General features: G+C 37.0%; 1 protein-coding gene across 5 annotated transcripts in view; it reads right to left on the bottom strand.

Moving 5' to 3' along the window:
• The window catches only part of UTRN (utrophin), a 391,420-nt gene that overhangs the window by 94,889 nt on the left and 278,737 nt on the right, over window positions 1-17,794 (bottom strand). For all 5 annotated transcript variants that reach the window (XM_074580341.1, XM_074580342.1, XM_074580339.1 and 2 more), the window contains one exon: window positions 6,691-6,820. In XM_074580341.1, the coding sequence (XP_074436442.1) occupies window positions 6,691-6,820 (130 nt within the window). The remainder of the gene's footprint in view (window positions 1-6,690; window positions 6,821-17,794) is intronic.

Below are 17,794 nucleotides of genomic sequence, written 5' to 3'. Positions count from 1 at the left end.
TCTTTGCAGCAAAAAACAATGTGTGACACAGCACTGTAATCATTATGAACACTTTCAGAGTATTTGAACAGACACAATGGCACATTGTCAAACTCCTAAGCAGAAAAACCAAAAGCAGTGCTATTGTTGTATGATGAAGTCTTTGGCATCGCTCCAGCAGAAGCATCCTCTGGGTTTCTTACAGTCTTGACAGAAAACTTAGTTCTGATGGGATAGGAATAGGAAGTTTAAAGAATAAGCAGCAACTGGTTAATGTGGAAACACAGCAATTAGTCAGACTCCAAGCACCCAACCATGCAAGCATAACCCAGTATGTGACCTTTTTCTCCTACTCAAACATCTATTGCGTATGTAGTTAAAACAAAGAAAAAGCACATTTTCATCTTAGCCTATTTAGATTTTCTTCTATCAAAACTGAAAGTTCTTCAAACCAAAGAAATACAATTAAATAAAGAGTGAATGAAGACAGTCTCTGCAGGATAAAAGACAAATTACCTATGGTCTGCAGAAGACAGAATTGCAAAAGCAGAGAAAATGAAAGCTGTTAGCCTCATGCATGAGGAACACTTCTGGAAAGGGCCCAGAGTACAGGCTCCAGATAAAGACAAATGAGAACAATACTAGCAAATATACAAGTCCTTTAATAATGGTTGTTGATATTTCCCAGTGGGTGCTGCTGGGAAAGACACAGAAGGACTAGTTTCTAGTTAAAAAGAGATAATTAAGTCATCCCATAGCATCTATCTCCAGAAAACTAAAGCAGATCATAGCAGTCCTGCGAAACATGCGTTTACCCAGCATAACCAGTGTAATTTGTCAATATAATCAAAAGACACATAATACTTTTCACTAAAAACAAGCCACCATTTTGTAATACATGGTGCGATGCAAAGCACGTTCACAATACTTTTGCACTGTGGAAACCCAAAGTTTGTGTTGCTCCAGGAACATAAACCAGGTATTAATTCAGTTTTAGTCTGCTCCTGCCACAAAACCAGAAAAAGCCAGATATAATGGTACTGTTATAGCATCACCAAGCCACTACGTATTCTTCCAATTCCTGTCCAAGGGAGAGTACTAATGGAGAGAGGGCTTTCACAACTGTATCCCAGTTACTCTAGCTAAGCAAGGAATTAATCTTATGTTTCTTCCCAAAGCACTTCAACAGGCCTTTTATTTCTTCCAAAGATCAATAAAGTTTTTTTTCTGGCACAGCACATATGGCAGGTAGCTCCTCAGCAAGGCTGCAGGAGACAGATATACATCCCCTAACAGCATTTCAAAACAGAACAAAGGCATCTATTTTATTCCAAAACAATACAAAAACATAAAATAAAGACAAGTCAGGCAGCACAAAACATAGGGCTCCCTGATTTGATGGCATCCTATAACAACAACTTTAAAACATCAACATCCTGAACTTTTTTGAGCGTTCTAAGCAAGTTTCCTCAGCCTGTTTTTTTCTCCTCTATACACTTTTTGTTCAATATACTGCAATTTCCAATCTGCTTTCTTGAGGCTCATTTACAATGTTTTTGAGCGATGTTTGCTCTAGAGAGTAAGAAAGGAACTTTCTTTCAGACAAGGTCCTAACCTTTGGCATCCATCAGTCATCCATGTTGCTAGTAGCGTAACTGAGAATTCTCTCGCAGAGAAAGCTTTACTGGTTTCTGGAGTCTTTAAAACAAGACTACCATTAAACTTTAACAACACGGCTTCAGCCTGGGAAGCATCCTGTGTTTCAGCTAAAACCAGGCTATAATGTAGCATATAGGTCAAGAACTACTATAACTCTGCTTATATCCTGAGGTCTTCATAGTTAAAAAAACACAATAACAAAATTAACCACTATGGCCTCAGGCCAGCTTGTTTCCAATACTCAGCTGTTAAAAAATCAAGCCTAAAACTTCTCAAGTTTGCACTCTGCACCACTCAGCAAACAGAAACAACTTCTTTGAACTTTCCTAAAGTGACTCCAATGAGGCAACCACGTAGAGTCTGCACTAAGAAATTCAAGGCTTTACCCAGACGGACCAAACTTGTAGGATGACTAAGAGATCTATTTGAAAAGGAGAGAGATACTTAGTTTGAGAATTCTCTCATGGGTAACTGCACGTTTCTCTAATCTTATGAAGAAACTCTCAAAAGTCACAAGTGAATGAGCTGCAACTAAAATAGAGGCAGCAATGGTCAAAATTGTGTAAGCAGTTTCTGGGCATGATTCCACTGATCTCCAGTGGGCCATACCTTCTTCATTCTCCAAAGCACTTCTAATTTTCACACTCAAGGCTTCATAGCATAGGTTGCATAGCAGAGAACAAAAAACTATTGCAGTGGTGTGTGATAGCTAGTGGACAGGCACATGTTTGGAATAGAATTGTTGCCTGCTATATATATATGTTAGAAAACAGCAAACTTCCTATTTCCAGTGAGATCTTCCTTGCTAAGAGGAAAAATTATGGCAGAGAAGTTATCTGATTGCATTCACTGGTATGAAGCAGAGAAGTTTGACTTTTATTTATGTCTGAAACAGCTGAATATGTTGTGTGTCTACAAGTTTAAATAAAGTATAGGTATGTAATTCACTGATATCTATTAATATAATTCTCTTATAACACAGATGTGATTTATGGGGTTTTCTACACTTTCAATTAAGAGAAGATAAGAGATGGTAAATACTTAATTTTAAATGTGTTTATCACAACAACCTTTGCTACCAAATGACAGCTTTCAAAGCTAGGAATCTGATGGCCGTAAGAAAACTAGAAGCTACTGAAGTACTTCGACAATACTGCAGACTCCTGGAAACATTCACTATTGCCGTGAGAATCAGCGTCGTGGCCTGTGGTAATCTGCTAGGAGGTTAGATTATCTTCTAAAAAAATTATCTTCACTCCCTCACTGCAACAGTGGCATTTTAAGGACAGAATTTCAGCAAAGCCCTATATTATTTCTGCTTTCCTTTGTGCTTCCTATGGCCTGTATGTAACCTTGTAACCCTTGTACAGGGATCTAAGAAGCCAACTGTAACTATGCCATAGAGAATTACAATTAACATTTTTAGATCTAAGTTTTTTCCTATACCATGGACAAGTGACAACAAAGCTAAAAATGTGAGCATTTCCAATTTCCTTATCCTGTCCATCTATAGAATTCAGCATCTGGCCTGCTGGTCTATCAGTCAGCTCCACTCAGATGCTGAAGCAGCTCAAAGGCAAGAAGAATGTGAAGCTTGGGGTTGTTGTTTTTTTGTGATGGGGGCCTCCCTACAGAAACATGGCAAAACAAAATCAGAAGACAAGACAGATGGGAGATAAAATTAACAAAGAAGGAAGTTTCCTGGAAGCTGAAGAACTGTGGTTGAATGTGCCAGTTACTAGTACAGTAGAAGGCCAAGACAGGAAGCATAAGGCCAACGTGGGAAAGAAGAAACACCAAGGCTTGCTCATAACCTGATTTTACATTCTTGTGATATAACTGAAATTAGCAAGAACATTATAGACAACAACGGGTTACCATAAGGCATCCTATAACAAATACTCTCTTTGGATGGAACAACGAATGTATGTATGCACAGCTCCTTAGAATTGGTCTTCGTCAGTCAAGTTCAAAACTGATTCTTATCAGTTTTCTCCTAAAACTCTCTCATTCCTCGTCCTTGCAACAATGCCCTCCCAGACATGAAAAGATCTGGGGGGTTTGAGGGGTGGTGGTGTAGAAAAAAAAGAACACGATGAAAAGGGAGAGGTTAAAATAGAAAGTGATTTTACAAGCTTTATCCTCTTTGGGTTAGCTAACCCTCCCCCGCTAAACACCCGTGCCACTACGCAAGGTAAGAACTAACCTCAAGAAAAAGTGATTTTCCAATCAATGTGATTTTGATTTAAAAACAAAAAAAGTTTTTGCTATTTGTATTATAGACGCAGCCAAAATTCTTCCCCTTTAGCAACATGAAGTGTACTTCACTGAAGTTAACAAGTAAACAATCTACTGCAGAGAATACCAGTGATCGAGAAGCTGACAGAAAATAAAAAAATAAACATTTTAAAAGCAAACATAAGCCCGCACCCACAGCCTTCAATAAAAATGGTTAATCAGAAGAAAAATTGTATGTGTCTCGATGTCTTCAAATCCAGAAACGCAGCTTTCCAGAGATCGATGGCATTACTCGTCAGAAAAAATTTACTAGACTCAGTCCTGGGTGAAATTTAACAGCTTATGATATACAAGAGATCACAGCAGATGATTCAAAGATGCCTTTTGGCCTGAAAGTCTATTAATCTACAGAAAGGGTAACACCGCTCCGTGCAGGGTCTGGGTGCCCACTGCTGGCAGCGGGGGCTGCACAGGGGTCTCTGTGAGGAGGGGCCCGGGCTGCCCCATACCGGGGACAGCCAGCACCAGAAGTCCCACCACAAGGCACAGCTGAGGCTCTCAGCCACAATGGTGGCACGTAAGGAAAAGTGTATTTAAGAAAGAGCAGAAAACACCATAGAGGGAGAAGGAGGGAACAAAAAGGAAAAACAGCAGAGAGAACACCAAGGTCCGAGGAGGAGGAGCAGCTCAACAGCAGGGCAGATATTCCCCATGGAGAGCCCACGCTGGGGCAGAGGAAAGATGTGAGAAGAAAGGAGCAGCAGAGAGAAACTGCTAGGTTAACCGTGGACCCACCACCTTCCCACCCTATCACACCACTGCAGTTGTAATGAGAGTGGAAGACGATGAGAGTGACCTGCAGTTATAACAAGAGAGGAAGATGACAGGAATAAAGGAGTCAAGTTGAGCCTGAGAAAGGGGGGAGGAAAGCTGTGGTTTTAATGTTTGTCTTTTTGTTTCCCACTACCGAATCACTAAAATATTTATTTTCCCCAAGCTAAATCTGTTTGGTCCATAACAGAAGTTTGTAAGGGATCTGCATCTGTCCCCATGTTGACCCATGAGCTTTCTCACTCCTGTTCTTCCTATCTTCTGCCCCCATCCAACTGAGGTGGAGGAAGTGAGTGAGCAATGAGTGGGAGTTTGGCTGGTAGCCAAGACTAACTCACCACGTGCTCAAAAAAAGAAAGTCTATGGAATTACTGAGAGGAAAATAAGTTCAATGAACATCTATGAAGCTTCCGGGTCCGAGTACATTTGATGAATTTTCAAATACGATGACTAGACAAGAGACACTCAAGCATCACTTGCAGACCAATCTGCCTGGCCATTGTTGTTATGCAGTTCACTATGGTCATCGAATTCCCTGCTATTCAGTTATCACGGCCATCTGTATAATATAATAATAATAATAAGCATTAAGAGAAGTTATGATGCAGCTCATCATCTGAAGTTTGCTCTTGCACTTTCAATCAACACTAGATCATTGCTAGAAAATGAACATTTTACACTGGTAACATTTTATGCATTGGCATCATTTGTGCTGGGTGGTTCTATGGCTTTAGGGAGGAGAGTCTGTGACTTCAAACTTTTCTGTGAAATAAAAAGCTAACATAAAGCAAGTGTTCCTGATTTTTCAACTGCAAGCTTGCTTGTGATTTACACCGGCTAAAACATTAGAGGTGCAATATATCAAATAAGTTTGAGAGTAAAGACAAACAGAATGTTTTCAGGAGTCAAGAGTTCAAAAAGGAAGAGTAGGACACATTACAGCAGCTAAGGTACCAGAACTAATCACAGGGAAAAATGGTTCATTGGCTTTAATCACCAGCTATTCAAACTTTATCACAAAGTTGAATTAGGGAATAGGAAACCGCATAAAAATTTGAAGGGAAAGAACACCAAGTATGGAGTGGGAAAGATTAGTTGTTTCCATCGAACAAACTTTAAAGTTTGCTATGGAGATGTATAAGACAACGTATAGGAAGAATAAACTAACTCCTGATACAAGCAGCTATACTGTAATTTTGTAAGTTATACAGAACCGTAAATTATCCACATCTTACAGTAACTGTTATTTCTGTAAAAGCAGATTACCACCTTTTCCAAGAACAATTTTTATGTAATTAAAAGTAAGATTTTATCACGTAGCCTATATCAGAAACATAATTCTAGGAACTAATTAAACAGATATTTGGTATATTTTTCTGTTTTGCAGTTATGGGGGGTGGGGTGGAAGAAAATTATTGTCTCCTCCTTGGTCTCTGATACAGACAAATATCTCAACAAATACTATGCAAATGTCATTTCTAGGATAGTTGTGGTTTATTCCTTAGTTCATCTAACATTCAAATCTTTAAGATCCTGTAATGACTGCCTTCCTAAAGCTGATTCCTTTGACTTCTAATGAGATACACCACTGAATACATTTATTTCTATTTCTGGAGTAAAACTTTGCAATAGTGACATATATACATTTGAATGTGTATCCTTGAACTACTACTCCGACTACATTAAGGTACGTATATTATCGTGTTAAGAAAAAAGGAAAGATCAGAACTGATGACTTAGTGTTTTCAATTAAAAATTGGAAAAGGAAATAGAGATTTTTCTACTTCTTCCATGAAAACGTAAGAACTTACATGGCAGAGTGGTAATACTTAAGAGGCTAAATCATTGAAACGAAAGCAATCAGGATGTGGTTTGGAAAATTCTGAACTCTAACCAAGTAATTGGGATATGAAATATGTACTAGAGACATGCAAGCTCTTTTCCTTTCCTTTTAACCATTCCCGGAAGAGAGTATTTTCTGACCTGTTTTCGAATGCAAGCTCCTTCTTGGTTCCTCAGGCCCCTCAATGGGTTGGTCAGCAAGGAAAACTCGTGCCTGGTCCACAGCATTGAGAATGGTTTGCTCTTTATCCTTCAGTTCACGCCTCAGTGCCTTTTGGGAAGGGGAAGAAGAAAGCCATTTGTAACTTGACCTTGTGAACAACAGATACTATACCATTTCTTCTGTTTTCACTTCTCTGACCAGACCTGTCTAGTGAGTGGGTAAGAGCCAACATGTCATTCAGACTGCAAGATAAAATGTAAATTTTACAAAACAGAAATGGTATTAAATTCATTAAGGCTAGAAGTCAATTCATTAAGACTTCAAGTCAATTTTTATAGAATTGACTTGAACAATTGAACACAATAAAGATGATGCTAGTAGGTTTTAAGTACGCTCACCTAACAGAAACTGAAACTACGACACTTCTAAAAACAAAAAAGAATAGGGGTTTATTCCTATTAACAGCATTGCTAATATATAGTAGATTACTACGACAGGCTATTTTTTCTTTTTTGGTAGCTGGAATAACAGAAAATTGCACCTACTGAAACTCGAGAAGATAATTTCACAACTGCTAAAAAGAATTGCAAAAATATATTACATTCCTTAGACAATACTACATCTTTTTTGTGTCTATTTATTAATATTTTTAAAACTTAGAAGATATGCAACCAGAACTTTTGTGATGAGACTACATTCTGAAAAAACATCCTTCAAATTGCCCCAAAATATTTTGAGCCTTATTATGCAGAAACAATTGAGCCTTATATACAGAAATATTTTTTTCTTTAAGATGCGTTTATGCTAGTGGAAATTAATTTCAGGATATCTTGTTCTCCAGCAGACTTTTTTAAAGGGTTAAGCTTAACCATTATTTTTTTTAAAAAAAAAGAGTTCGTACGTAGTCAGCTGTTATGCTTCTTATAAATATTTTTTTCCATTCAATTTTTTAAGTATAAATCTGTCCCACCTAGAAGGAAACTGCTTTGTATGTTTTATTTGTATTACTTTCTACCAATAGAAACAGAAAAGAAGATGCTTTGAACATTATAAAATGCTATGCTTAATTTTTCCAATATATTTTTTTAGCTCTAATTACAAAATCAAGGCTTATTTTGCTGACAGGATCTGCTCAGGCCCCATTCCAGCTCAAGAAAAGCAGCCACTCAGTGTTCACAAACTTACAAAGCAAAATGAGTGCTTTCCACTACAGAAAATTGTAAAAAACAGTTACCATGAAAGTCTCACAAATGCTACCTTACCCTACTCATCAGTAAGTCTCTTGATGCCACAAACAGAAAAAACACCTACCTCTTGACTTTAGTTTAGCAGGAGGCAAGGTATTATTTTTCCCCCCTTCTCCCCTACTTTATTCCTTTATCCTCCTTATCTTCCCAAATCCTTCAATTCCTTCTCATTCTACTTGTGCTCCAAATTAAATAAAAAAAACCCAACTAAAATCAAACAAAAACTAATCACTGAAAATATGCTAACCTCCATTACATGTAGCAACTTGCATTATATAGGCCTATCTTCAGTAAGCATTGACTGTTGTCTTTATACAAAAGACTATTCAGTGTTATCTCTACATGCTTTTGTATAGCAATAATAAGAACAAGCCCTGTTCTTTGTAGGATTCAGTATATACTATGTTTAATAAGAAACAAAATTTGTCATTTAAAAACCAAGCCCTACTTTAAAAAAAAAAAAATAGATTTTGTTTTTCAGAGAAACTGAAGTATTTTAAAAGCAATATTCCTGAAGAATCCCTTCAAATCAGCACAGTATGTGTAAATATTTTAATTTCACAAAACACACATTAGAATAAGACTCTTCAAAATCATCCATACTTTACAAATTATGAAAACATTCTCTATGCAGGAATTTGTTTCAGGAAAGAAAGAAGACAGGAAGCCATTGTCAGTACTGTGCAATTAAGGTTCCAAACTTACCCATCTAAAAAGCTTTTGGTTAGTAGAGCCTGTGTGGATGCATCATTAAAATACAATCTTATCTTTTAATTTCAAAGATTTTTGTCAGGTGATTACTTTACTTCAGCGTGAAGTAGGAATTCTTTCTAGAATAACTTTTTTTCCTCCATGTGTTTTCCCAAATATTTCCAAAGCATACAAGAAAAGGGAGGCTATGACAGATTTTGAGCCTACCAATAAATTTCAGCAGTTAGAATTAATCTAGAGATGGATCTCTCTTGCTGTGTCTCTCCTGTTTACCTTCACATATTGCGTTCATCAACTTCTCCTGATTACCCTCAATAAAACTTCAATCAAGTTTGACTTAAGAAACCTTGCATTTAATTCTCTGTCCCCCTCCAGCATCCCTGCCACTGAAGCTGTTCAAACTGAGGTTGACAACACGAAGATTTTAAGACTTTGGCCCATCAACTCTAAACCATCCATAGCGTTCCTTATTAATAGATCTTGACAAAGAAATATTTTTGCATGAAAGAAATCTTGCACATGAAATAATAAGATTGAAAAAATTTAGCAGTAGAGTATCTTGAGCACACCATAGACTTCTTGCATTATGCTTTATACATTTTTTTCTCATGCCACAGACGCAAAAATAATTTTTGTAACAGCCACTCAGACTTGCATAGCTTCATTCTTTCTTTCGCAGCAACACTCAATATCTCTCCCTGTCTCTCTCTTTCTGCCAGTAAACAAGAACAGCAAAGAGCGTATATGATGCAAGAATAACCAAATATATCAATAATTCCCTCTTCTCCTTGCAGGCGAACCTCTCTGCAACAGAACAGAAAAGAAACTCACTTATAAATCTAATCTCGAGCTCAAACATCATCTGTCTTGAGTGGACTGAAGAAAGATTTCATTGGAAAAAGCACACCTACAAGAAGCACAGACTAAAAGTAAGTCATAAAAAGCCCAGCAGGGCACATAAAAGCTGCAATACTGAAACTGATTATTGTATTAAAGATTTTTATATAATAAGAAGTGCAATCATGTATTTTGGTGTTTTACTTAGTTTTGCAAAAGATACTCCCCAATGGCTACTCAGAATGGATGCACCTCTTTCAGTAGAGAAGTATATTACTGTGTCACTTCATTCCCCCTTGTTTGTCATTAAGGACTAAAATAGTGAAAGCATTTGTACAGCTTTGAGCGTAGCACAGGTTCTGGTATAGAGAGAATTCTTTCCCTGGAGCTAGCTATACTTTTCAGGGAGAAAATCAGGAGAAAATTAATACTTTGGTATAGATTAAATAAATAAGTGAAGGTATGGCAAAAGACTTGAGAGGCATCTCAAAACTTGTCACTGAAACTGTCCATTTATAAAGTAAACACATGGATGCAAGTATTTTTTTGAGTCCTGTGGGTATGCAGATATGAACGCAAGATGAAAATAGGAACACTGAGCACACATACAGCACTCTTCCCCCCCCCCCCGCCCCCATGATGCTCCTTTATGTTTATAGAAGTACAATGATATTTTAAAGATATATTGGTCATACAAAAAGGGGCTGTATGGAACTTTGGCAGTAATTCATACCACCATGTTTCATACTACAATTCAAACTTGTACAATTACTGTATACTTTAGGTAATGGTCCAAAAGGCAAGCTTCGCTTCCCTCAGTAATCTGACAGATGACAGACTACCAAATCCAACGTCTATGCTTCCAACTGCTTTATTGCCTTTGCAAATTCATCCTTATTTCCTACATAAACAAGGACATGGATTTTTAAAGATTTCTGGTAAAATGAACACTAATTTTAGACATTCTTGATTTTTATAAGTAGGGGGCAGGGGGGAAATGGAAACCTAAAATCTGGTGTGATGATGTAGTGTCAACATAAACAGCTTTCAGAGCTGACCTTAAATAATACTAAACAAGAAAAATTAAAAAATTTTCCTTTGTGACCTGAAAGAATTCTTCTACTGGTAGATGGACAGGGGCTCACAAAACTACGCTCCTGAAATGTTTTATGCAGCATCACACAAAACAACAGCTATGAACAGCATTGCAGGATTCATTCTGCAGCTATGAGGGACATCCTTCAAGTTACTTGACTATGACGGGGTAACCGAGGACTCCACTAACACAATCCTTCTCTCGGGGAAGGGAACAAAGGAGTGTTAAGCTACCTGATTTACTCTCCATTTTGATTTGTTCCTCTTTCAGTAACTGTGAAACGTATGTTTTTCCCATTATATCTTTGGAAATTATATACCATTTATTCTGTTACAATCTAACCCGTTTACCCTTTCTTCATTAGAGATTTCTAATATAAAAAACTATCTCTTCTTACAAGCTGACATTTTTTAACTTACTGCCTGAATTTCTAGACAAGGAATTTGCCTAGACCAAGGCCTTCCAAAATTTCTGTTGGGAATGCTTTGTAGCTGAAGCCTTTTCCACTCTTGAAAAATTAGAAAGCTAGAAAAACTTTTGCTGTTCATGAATTTTTACATTGTTTAGTGTATCCTATAAGCACTTATTTCCTTCAATTGCATCTTTAAATTATTTTTTAAGCTTAGTAAGTGGGCTTCCAAAATTATGCACTGTTGATTTACAGCCTCTTTTTTCCTCTTCTGAATTGCACAGGCTTCTATAGAATAATTCAAGAAACAGATCAGCTTAATAGTTCCAACAGATGAAGGCAGAGCTAATTTCAAAGAAAACACATGGGATGTTTCTTAAAAACAGAACATATTTAAATCAGGTCTCATTACGCACTCTTTCAAGGAACTAAAGATGCACGTTATTGTAACTCATATCAGTTTATCATATTGTAGCTTTATGTGCCAATCAGCATCTCCTGTAGCATTTCATTACTTAGTCATCTTTATTCTGCACCCGGTGCTTGAAAAAATCCTGTTACTTTTATACACTAAAATGAAATGGAAAAAATCCTCTGCGGCATGTAACAGGATGGGGAGAATAGGTAGGATGATTGAGAAAACTTGAAGAATGGAAAAGGGGATTGTTTATAAAGATCACACAGAGATCAAGGTTGTGACTGAGTCTCTGCCAGCTGTCTGCATCACTAAAGAACCAACTAGAAAGAAAATAAGCGTAACATGTTTAAAAGATGCTCCTTCATGACAGACACTATTTAATAAAACACATATATATAAAATTTCAAAAGTAAGTGTTTTGGTCTCTGGACACATCTCTGTGTGAAAGTCAGTTCTATCATGTATCTATGCCAGCTGATACAGAATACATTCAAATAGAGGCCATTAATACCTGGAAATAGATAGAAACACATGCAGTGCATGACTTCAAGGATGAGACCCAATCGTACATGTTCTGATAATCAGTAACAAACAGTGGCAAACACCAGAATAAGGAAGGGAAGGCAAAGATCGGGGAGGGGGGGAGAAAGCTGTTTGCCTCTATAATAAATATATAATATATATTAAATACTTCAGATTCTTTTTTTTTAAAAAATAGAAGAATCTAAACATAAGTTTAAGTTTTGGAGGTTTATCCCACATCACTTTCAAAAGACTTCTCAAAAAGAACCAAAGAGAAGTGAGTGGCAGAGGCTGCATTTCTCTAAATTGTCTCTCAGTTTATCATTTACTACCTCTATTGCTGTCGTGGCAATACAGTGTCCAAATAGGGTGGCAACTACTAGGATTCAACGGGAGAGTAGACTTGGAAGCTCCGTCCATAGAAAATGCCTCTTTTGCCTGCATGCACAGGGAAACTAAGTTGACAGGAATGTAAGATCACAGATGCGGGCAACACAGAGCATCAGGCTACACATACTGGTGATCTTTTACCAGAGGTAAATAAATGTTAGCTTACTTAAGACTTTCCCTTTGATTTATCAAAACAAAAGTGCTTCAGGCCAGAAACAGTGACATTTCTTCACTGAGACTATCTGTCCCTTGATAATTTCCCTTCCCAGTCTGGTCTATGGATGAGTGCAGTGGTTGTGGCTATTCACTGAAAATATCTCCACTTCTGTATACGCATTAATAGGTACGCATTACATGAAACAAGCCTCTATAACTAATTCCCAAAGTGCTTCACAGTAGAACAGCCAAAGAGATAGAGGATGGAAAGTATGCTTTATCATCGACTGTTCGAACTTACAGACATGAAATATGAAGCTGTTACTAACATTTTAAAAACTAATGAACTGACAATCTCAAACTGCATCTATGCATTTATGTGGTGAACACCTAAATTAAGAAAGGCTCACTTCCTTCTGAACTTGTTAAAGTAGTTCAAAAACAGGAAGTCTATTTTCCTCATTTTCTTCTAACAGCATTTTAAAATCAGAAAAAGACGTTTTGAAGCCCGTTTTGGAAGTTTTATCTTACGATACCTTTACAGAGACTTTAAAAGGACTCCTTTGTGGACCAGAAAAGAATCCAATGCTACACCGTAATAGCAGAGGTAAGCTTAATTTTCATACAGATTGTATCAAAAAAGACATTAAAAAGGTATTCTTGAACTAAAGAATACAAAGCTACATTTTTTCTTAAAAACTAAAATAAAAATTTTTTTTCACACACTTAATGATTTGCCAAGAAAGAACCTCTCTAGTCTTTTCTGAAGAAAGAACTGCTGCAAATCCTGCATTCCCTAGAGATGCTACAGGATCTAAATCCAACTAAGGATGAAGGGACACACTGCTTAATTGAGCAAAGGTTACAAAAAGTGAGTCATAATGATGCTCATTAATATGTCTTCCAGCACCAATAATCTTATGTAACTGGATTTCATATTTCCTAGCCCACTGAAATGAGACTTTGTTATTTGTGTTTCTAGGTCAACGATAACCAAGCCTTTGTTGCCCTGAGAAGTTTGGAGGGCTTGACAGACCATAGTCTTATGCACTGGAAAGCATCAAATTCTTGCAGCTTTTTTTATTTTTATTTTTAATATGATTTATAACTAACTACGTGGGAAAAAATACCCTACTGTGCATCCCTGAGCTGTTGCCAAAGACATCTTCAAAACAATTTTTCTAAAAATATATGATTGTTGTTCTTTACAAAAAAGCAATCTGAAAAGGCAGGGATCTCAGTGTGTTAACACAAATTCCCCACTGAATTAATTACTGAAGTCCTCAGAATTATAGCCATTCTGGATTTCTCAAAAAAGGTTAGTGGAACCCTGTTGTGATGGGTTTGTTACACACTTAGCACATATCCACTGAACTTGCTTTGTTGGGTCCTTTCCCCTTCTTCAAGAAAGACATTTTTTTGAATATTCAACTCTTATTTTCCATTTCACTGTACCAAGCGAGGTACTATGGCTAAGCTTCTCTCCTACCAATGACAACATTGACCAGGGCTGTTAAAGGGAGAGCAGTCAGTTTTTCTTTTGTTTTTATGTGCTCTATTTTTTTTAATGGAAAAAATAAATAAAAGCATCATATAAACAAAACAGAACAAAACCTGCTAGAATACAACACTTATTTTGCTCATCCAGGTAGTTACTAAGCTAACTGAGCATATTTTGGTCTAAAGCTGTTGTAATATGACAACTAAAAAAGGGCATGAGAATCATTAAATTTGATGGTTTGAATAAAACTGCACAAAAGAATTAGATTAAAACACTCTTGTTTTACATTGCTATGCACAGGAAAAAAGTAATGTTTTTAATGGTGCTTTTAGAAAAAAAAAATAAATCTGTTTAACATACCTAATCAGCATTTAACATAAGAATTCATACACGTTGCATCCCAGAGACAACAAAAATGCCTGAGTCAGAGTGTGGAGTCTGACAGAGACAGAGAGAGAAGCTCTTGAAGCTTTCTACTCGTCGGGTGATGGAAAAAAGTATTTACTTTTACACAACGGCAGTAATCATCCTGCTAGCAGTGGAACCAATTTTCAAATGCCAAACTCCTTGTAAATACACATTCAGTTTTACATCAGAGGACTACAATGGGCTTTTGGTGAAAGAAAATTAATCCTACCAACCTTTGCTATGGAAAGATGACAACTATGCTGTATCAAAAACCTTGAAAGGCTACACTTTAAAAAAAAAAAAAAACCCAACCAAACAACACCCTACTCTGAGGAAAGTCATGGCTAGTTTTGCAGGGCAGAAGGAGAAATGAACATGCAACTTCTGGTTTGGATTTTCCTGGAGAAGATGATGACACAGTTTATTCTTAAAGGATTAACCAGCAAGTTGTGATGTTAACACACGTGCTTGTGTTTAACAATTACAGACAATCAAATCCTCCATTTTAGAATAAATCCAAATAACAGCACTTCAAAAATGAAATACCCTTGAACACTAGGCCAAGGTTCAAACAAACCGGAGAAGAAAAAATGCCATCTACATATCATCTACGCAGTCCACAGAAATATTTTCAGGTTTTTTTTGTAGGACACAAACACATGTACATACAGCTCACTGTGCCCCAATGAATTACAAAACAGGAATATGCTCAATGAAACCACTTGAGTCCTACAATTACTGCTCTTCAAAAACATTTGAGGCCAGACAGGCAGCAAGTTCTCTGCATCACTGATGAAAGATGCGGTTATGTAGTATTGATGTGCTCCTTACTTCAGGAAAGGCACACCGAAGCGCAACCCAGAGATAAGGAAAACTGAACAGCAATTTGAAACTTCTCATTTTATTCTTGACTCATTACTGTCATTACTGGTTTTAGAAATGCTACTGAAGAGATATATTCCCATAAGAACCCAACAACTTAACAATGAACAGTTTAACAAATAATGCATTTCCAGTCATTCCTTTCAGGCATCCAGGTATTGCTTTGTCATGGACTAATACCAGCAGACTAGAAAGATGACAGGTCGTGATGTAGCAATGACTTCAGAATTATTTTGTATTTCATATATTTTTAGAATTAGCTGAAAGGACAGAACCACATCTAGAGCAAAATCACTTTATACCACCTCTCCTGTCTCCATCACTTGAGCAGGACATGGAGTCTACTTTAATAAGGGCTTCTCTTTTACAAGTGACTAGATGGCAAAAGTGATTTAAAAATCTGACATGAGATACAAAGGCTTTAACAAGTTCAACCTCATAATAACTACTAGATTTTTAACATTAACGTGTTATCCAGAAACTCTGGAGCACACTTAAAAAAACCCCAAAAACATAAAACCAAGCCAACCAAATGGAAACAGTATTATGCAGGAAACCCCAATAGTCTCACTCCTCCATCTTCAAAGCAGCTTCTTCTTTTTAGGAAAACGTGTTGGCTTCCATTGCTACCACAATTTTTTTTATCATAAAAATACAACAGTAACAACCTTCATCTGTGAACTCCACTGAATATTTTTGGAAATTTAAATTTTGTTTCAGAGGAAAAAAAAAGAAGTCCCCCAACCATGATGCTTTAGATATGTATGCCAAAATAAATAATGAGAGACCTTCTGCCATTTTATGTGAAGTATGTGAAAATCATTTATCATTCCTATCAGTACAAAGGATTTGTTTAATGTTGAATATTGGCAGCGTCTACAAACTGAAGGCATCTTCCATGATTTGATGGTATCTGTGGAATTAGCATGAAAAGGAACTGTCAATAATTTTTAAGACAATTCTTCATTCTCTAAGTATATGGAATTCAAATAAGCTCCACTATCTATGCAACTCTGGGAAAAACACATCATAGATTTTCATGAAGAACCCAGCTTCAAATTCTTGAAGACACAGTCTTTGAGGATTCTGTAATCCAACATTCATGCACATCTCTGATCGACAGAAGGTGGGAAGATAAGTAACCCCTTCTGCTTGCTCCATTTTCTTTTGCCTGTCACCAAAACCTCTGCTACTGGCTCCTGTCAAAAACAGGACAACAGTTATATGAAACTTAGGGACAAACCAGAACCTTTATTCTAACACGTACAAGAACTGGTGTCGAGACAAAGGGGACTGACACTAAGAAATCAGCAAAGATGCAATGCCATTTTAAATTGTGTGCAAAAAAAACCCCAAACAGCCCCATAGGAAAACATCACTGTACAATGCCAAATAAAGCATTGCAGTGAGTCTATTTCAAAGGCATTTAAGGAGATTATACTCTCTAAAAATCTACCTTCAAGACAAGGCAATAAATCATCAAAATAAGGATCCTTCCATTTCAGATGAAACTGTTTTGTAGAGCTCTCTACAGAACAGAAGTTACATTTCTTCCACAGCCTTCAAAGTTTTACCTCCTTTGAAGAAGCAAGGGAAATTTGTGTCCTCGATGCTAACTCTAATTAGCTTCAAACTGTGAAACTGTGCAGTGCAGAGCACATAACAGTATAGCTTTGGACAAGTCTTACTACTCAGTTACATAAACCTCAACAAACGAGGTTATGGTGGAAACACTGTCAGAGTGTCAAATTCGCATTGCTTCTTTACGGGTAGCAACTGGTATAACTTCTGCTTTTTATGTCAGAAAAATACTCACAGGGAAAGGTGGAGGAGAGATAAAAAAAAACCCACACTTTTTTTTTAATGCATTCTAAACACACAAGGCCTCCAGCCTGACACAAGACACACAAAACATTTCCTGCATATTAAATGGCTTATTACTTAATTTAGCTAGAGCACTCAAATATTTTGTTTGCACTAGTAACCACGTACATCTGCAGTGTCTTGCACTACTTCCCTGCACCACGCAATGGTAACCATCTACCTCTTCAACGTAAGAGAGAGAAATTCCTCTTTCTTTGCTTGCCAGCAACAGACAGGCTTGGGTTTGTTTAGCCTGTATTATTACTGAGCACTGATGAACTGTCAGCATTAACAGGCCCTAAAATTCTTGCTTCAAACTGAGATGATACCACCATTAACATGGTATAACAACATTAACACGGGTGCTGCATTGTTGTTAAGAGTAGTTAAACTCAGGTCACCTTTTACTTATTTTGGGTGATTAACATTTCCTCTGCGCTTCTTCAAACAAACATCAACGGGGCAAGTCTAATCTATTTGGTCTCATAAGCTACTTTATTATTAAACAGTACCTACCACATTACTGCAGAGGTCTTGAGAAAGATTTTTAGTAATTGCAGGTCAAACTCCAGACACTCAAGAACAACTTTATGTTATGCAGCACTATCAACACCCGTTCCACATATGAAGCTAGGATCCACT

This window comes from Larus michahellis, chromosome 3 (assembly GCF_964199755.1).
Source record: "Larus michahellis chromosome 3, bLarMic1.1, whole genome shotgun sequence".
Lineage (NCBI taxonomy): Eukaryota > Metazoa > Chordata > Aves > Charadriiformes > Laridae > Larus > Larus michahellis.
This window is presented reverse-complemented; position numbering and strand designations above follow the sequence as displayed.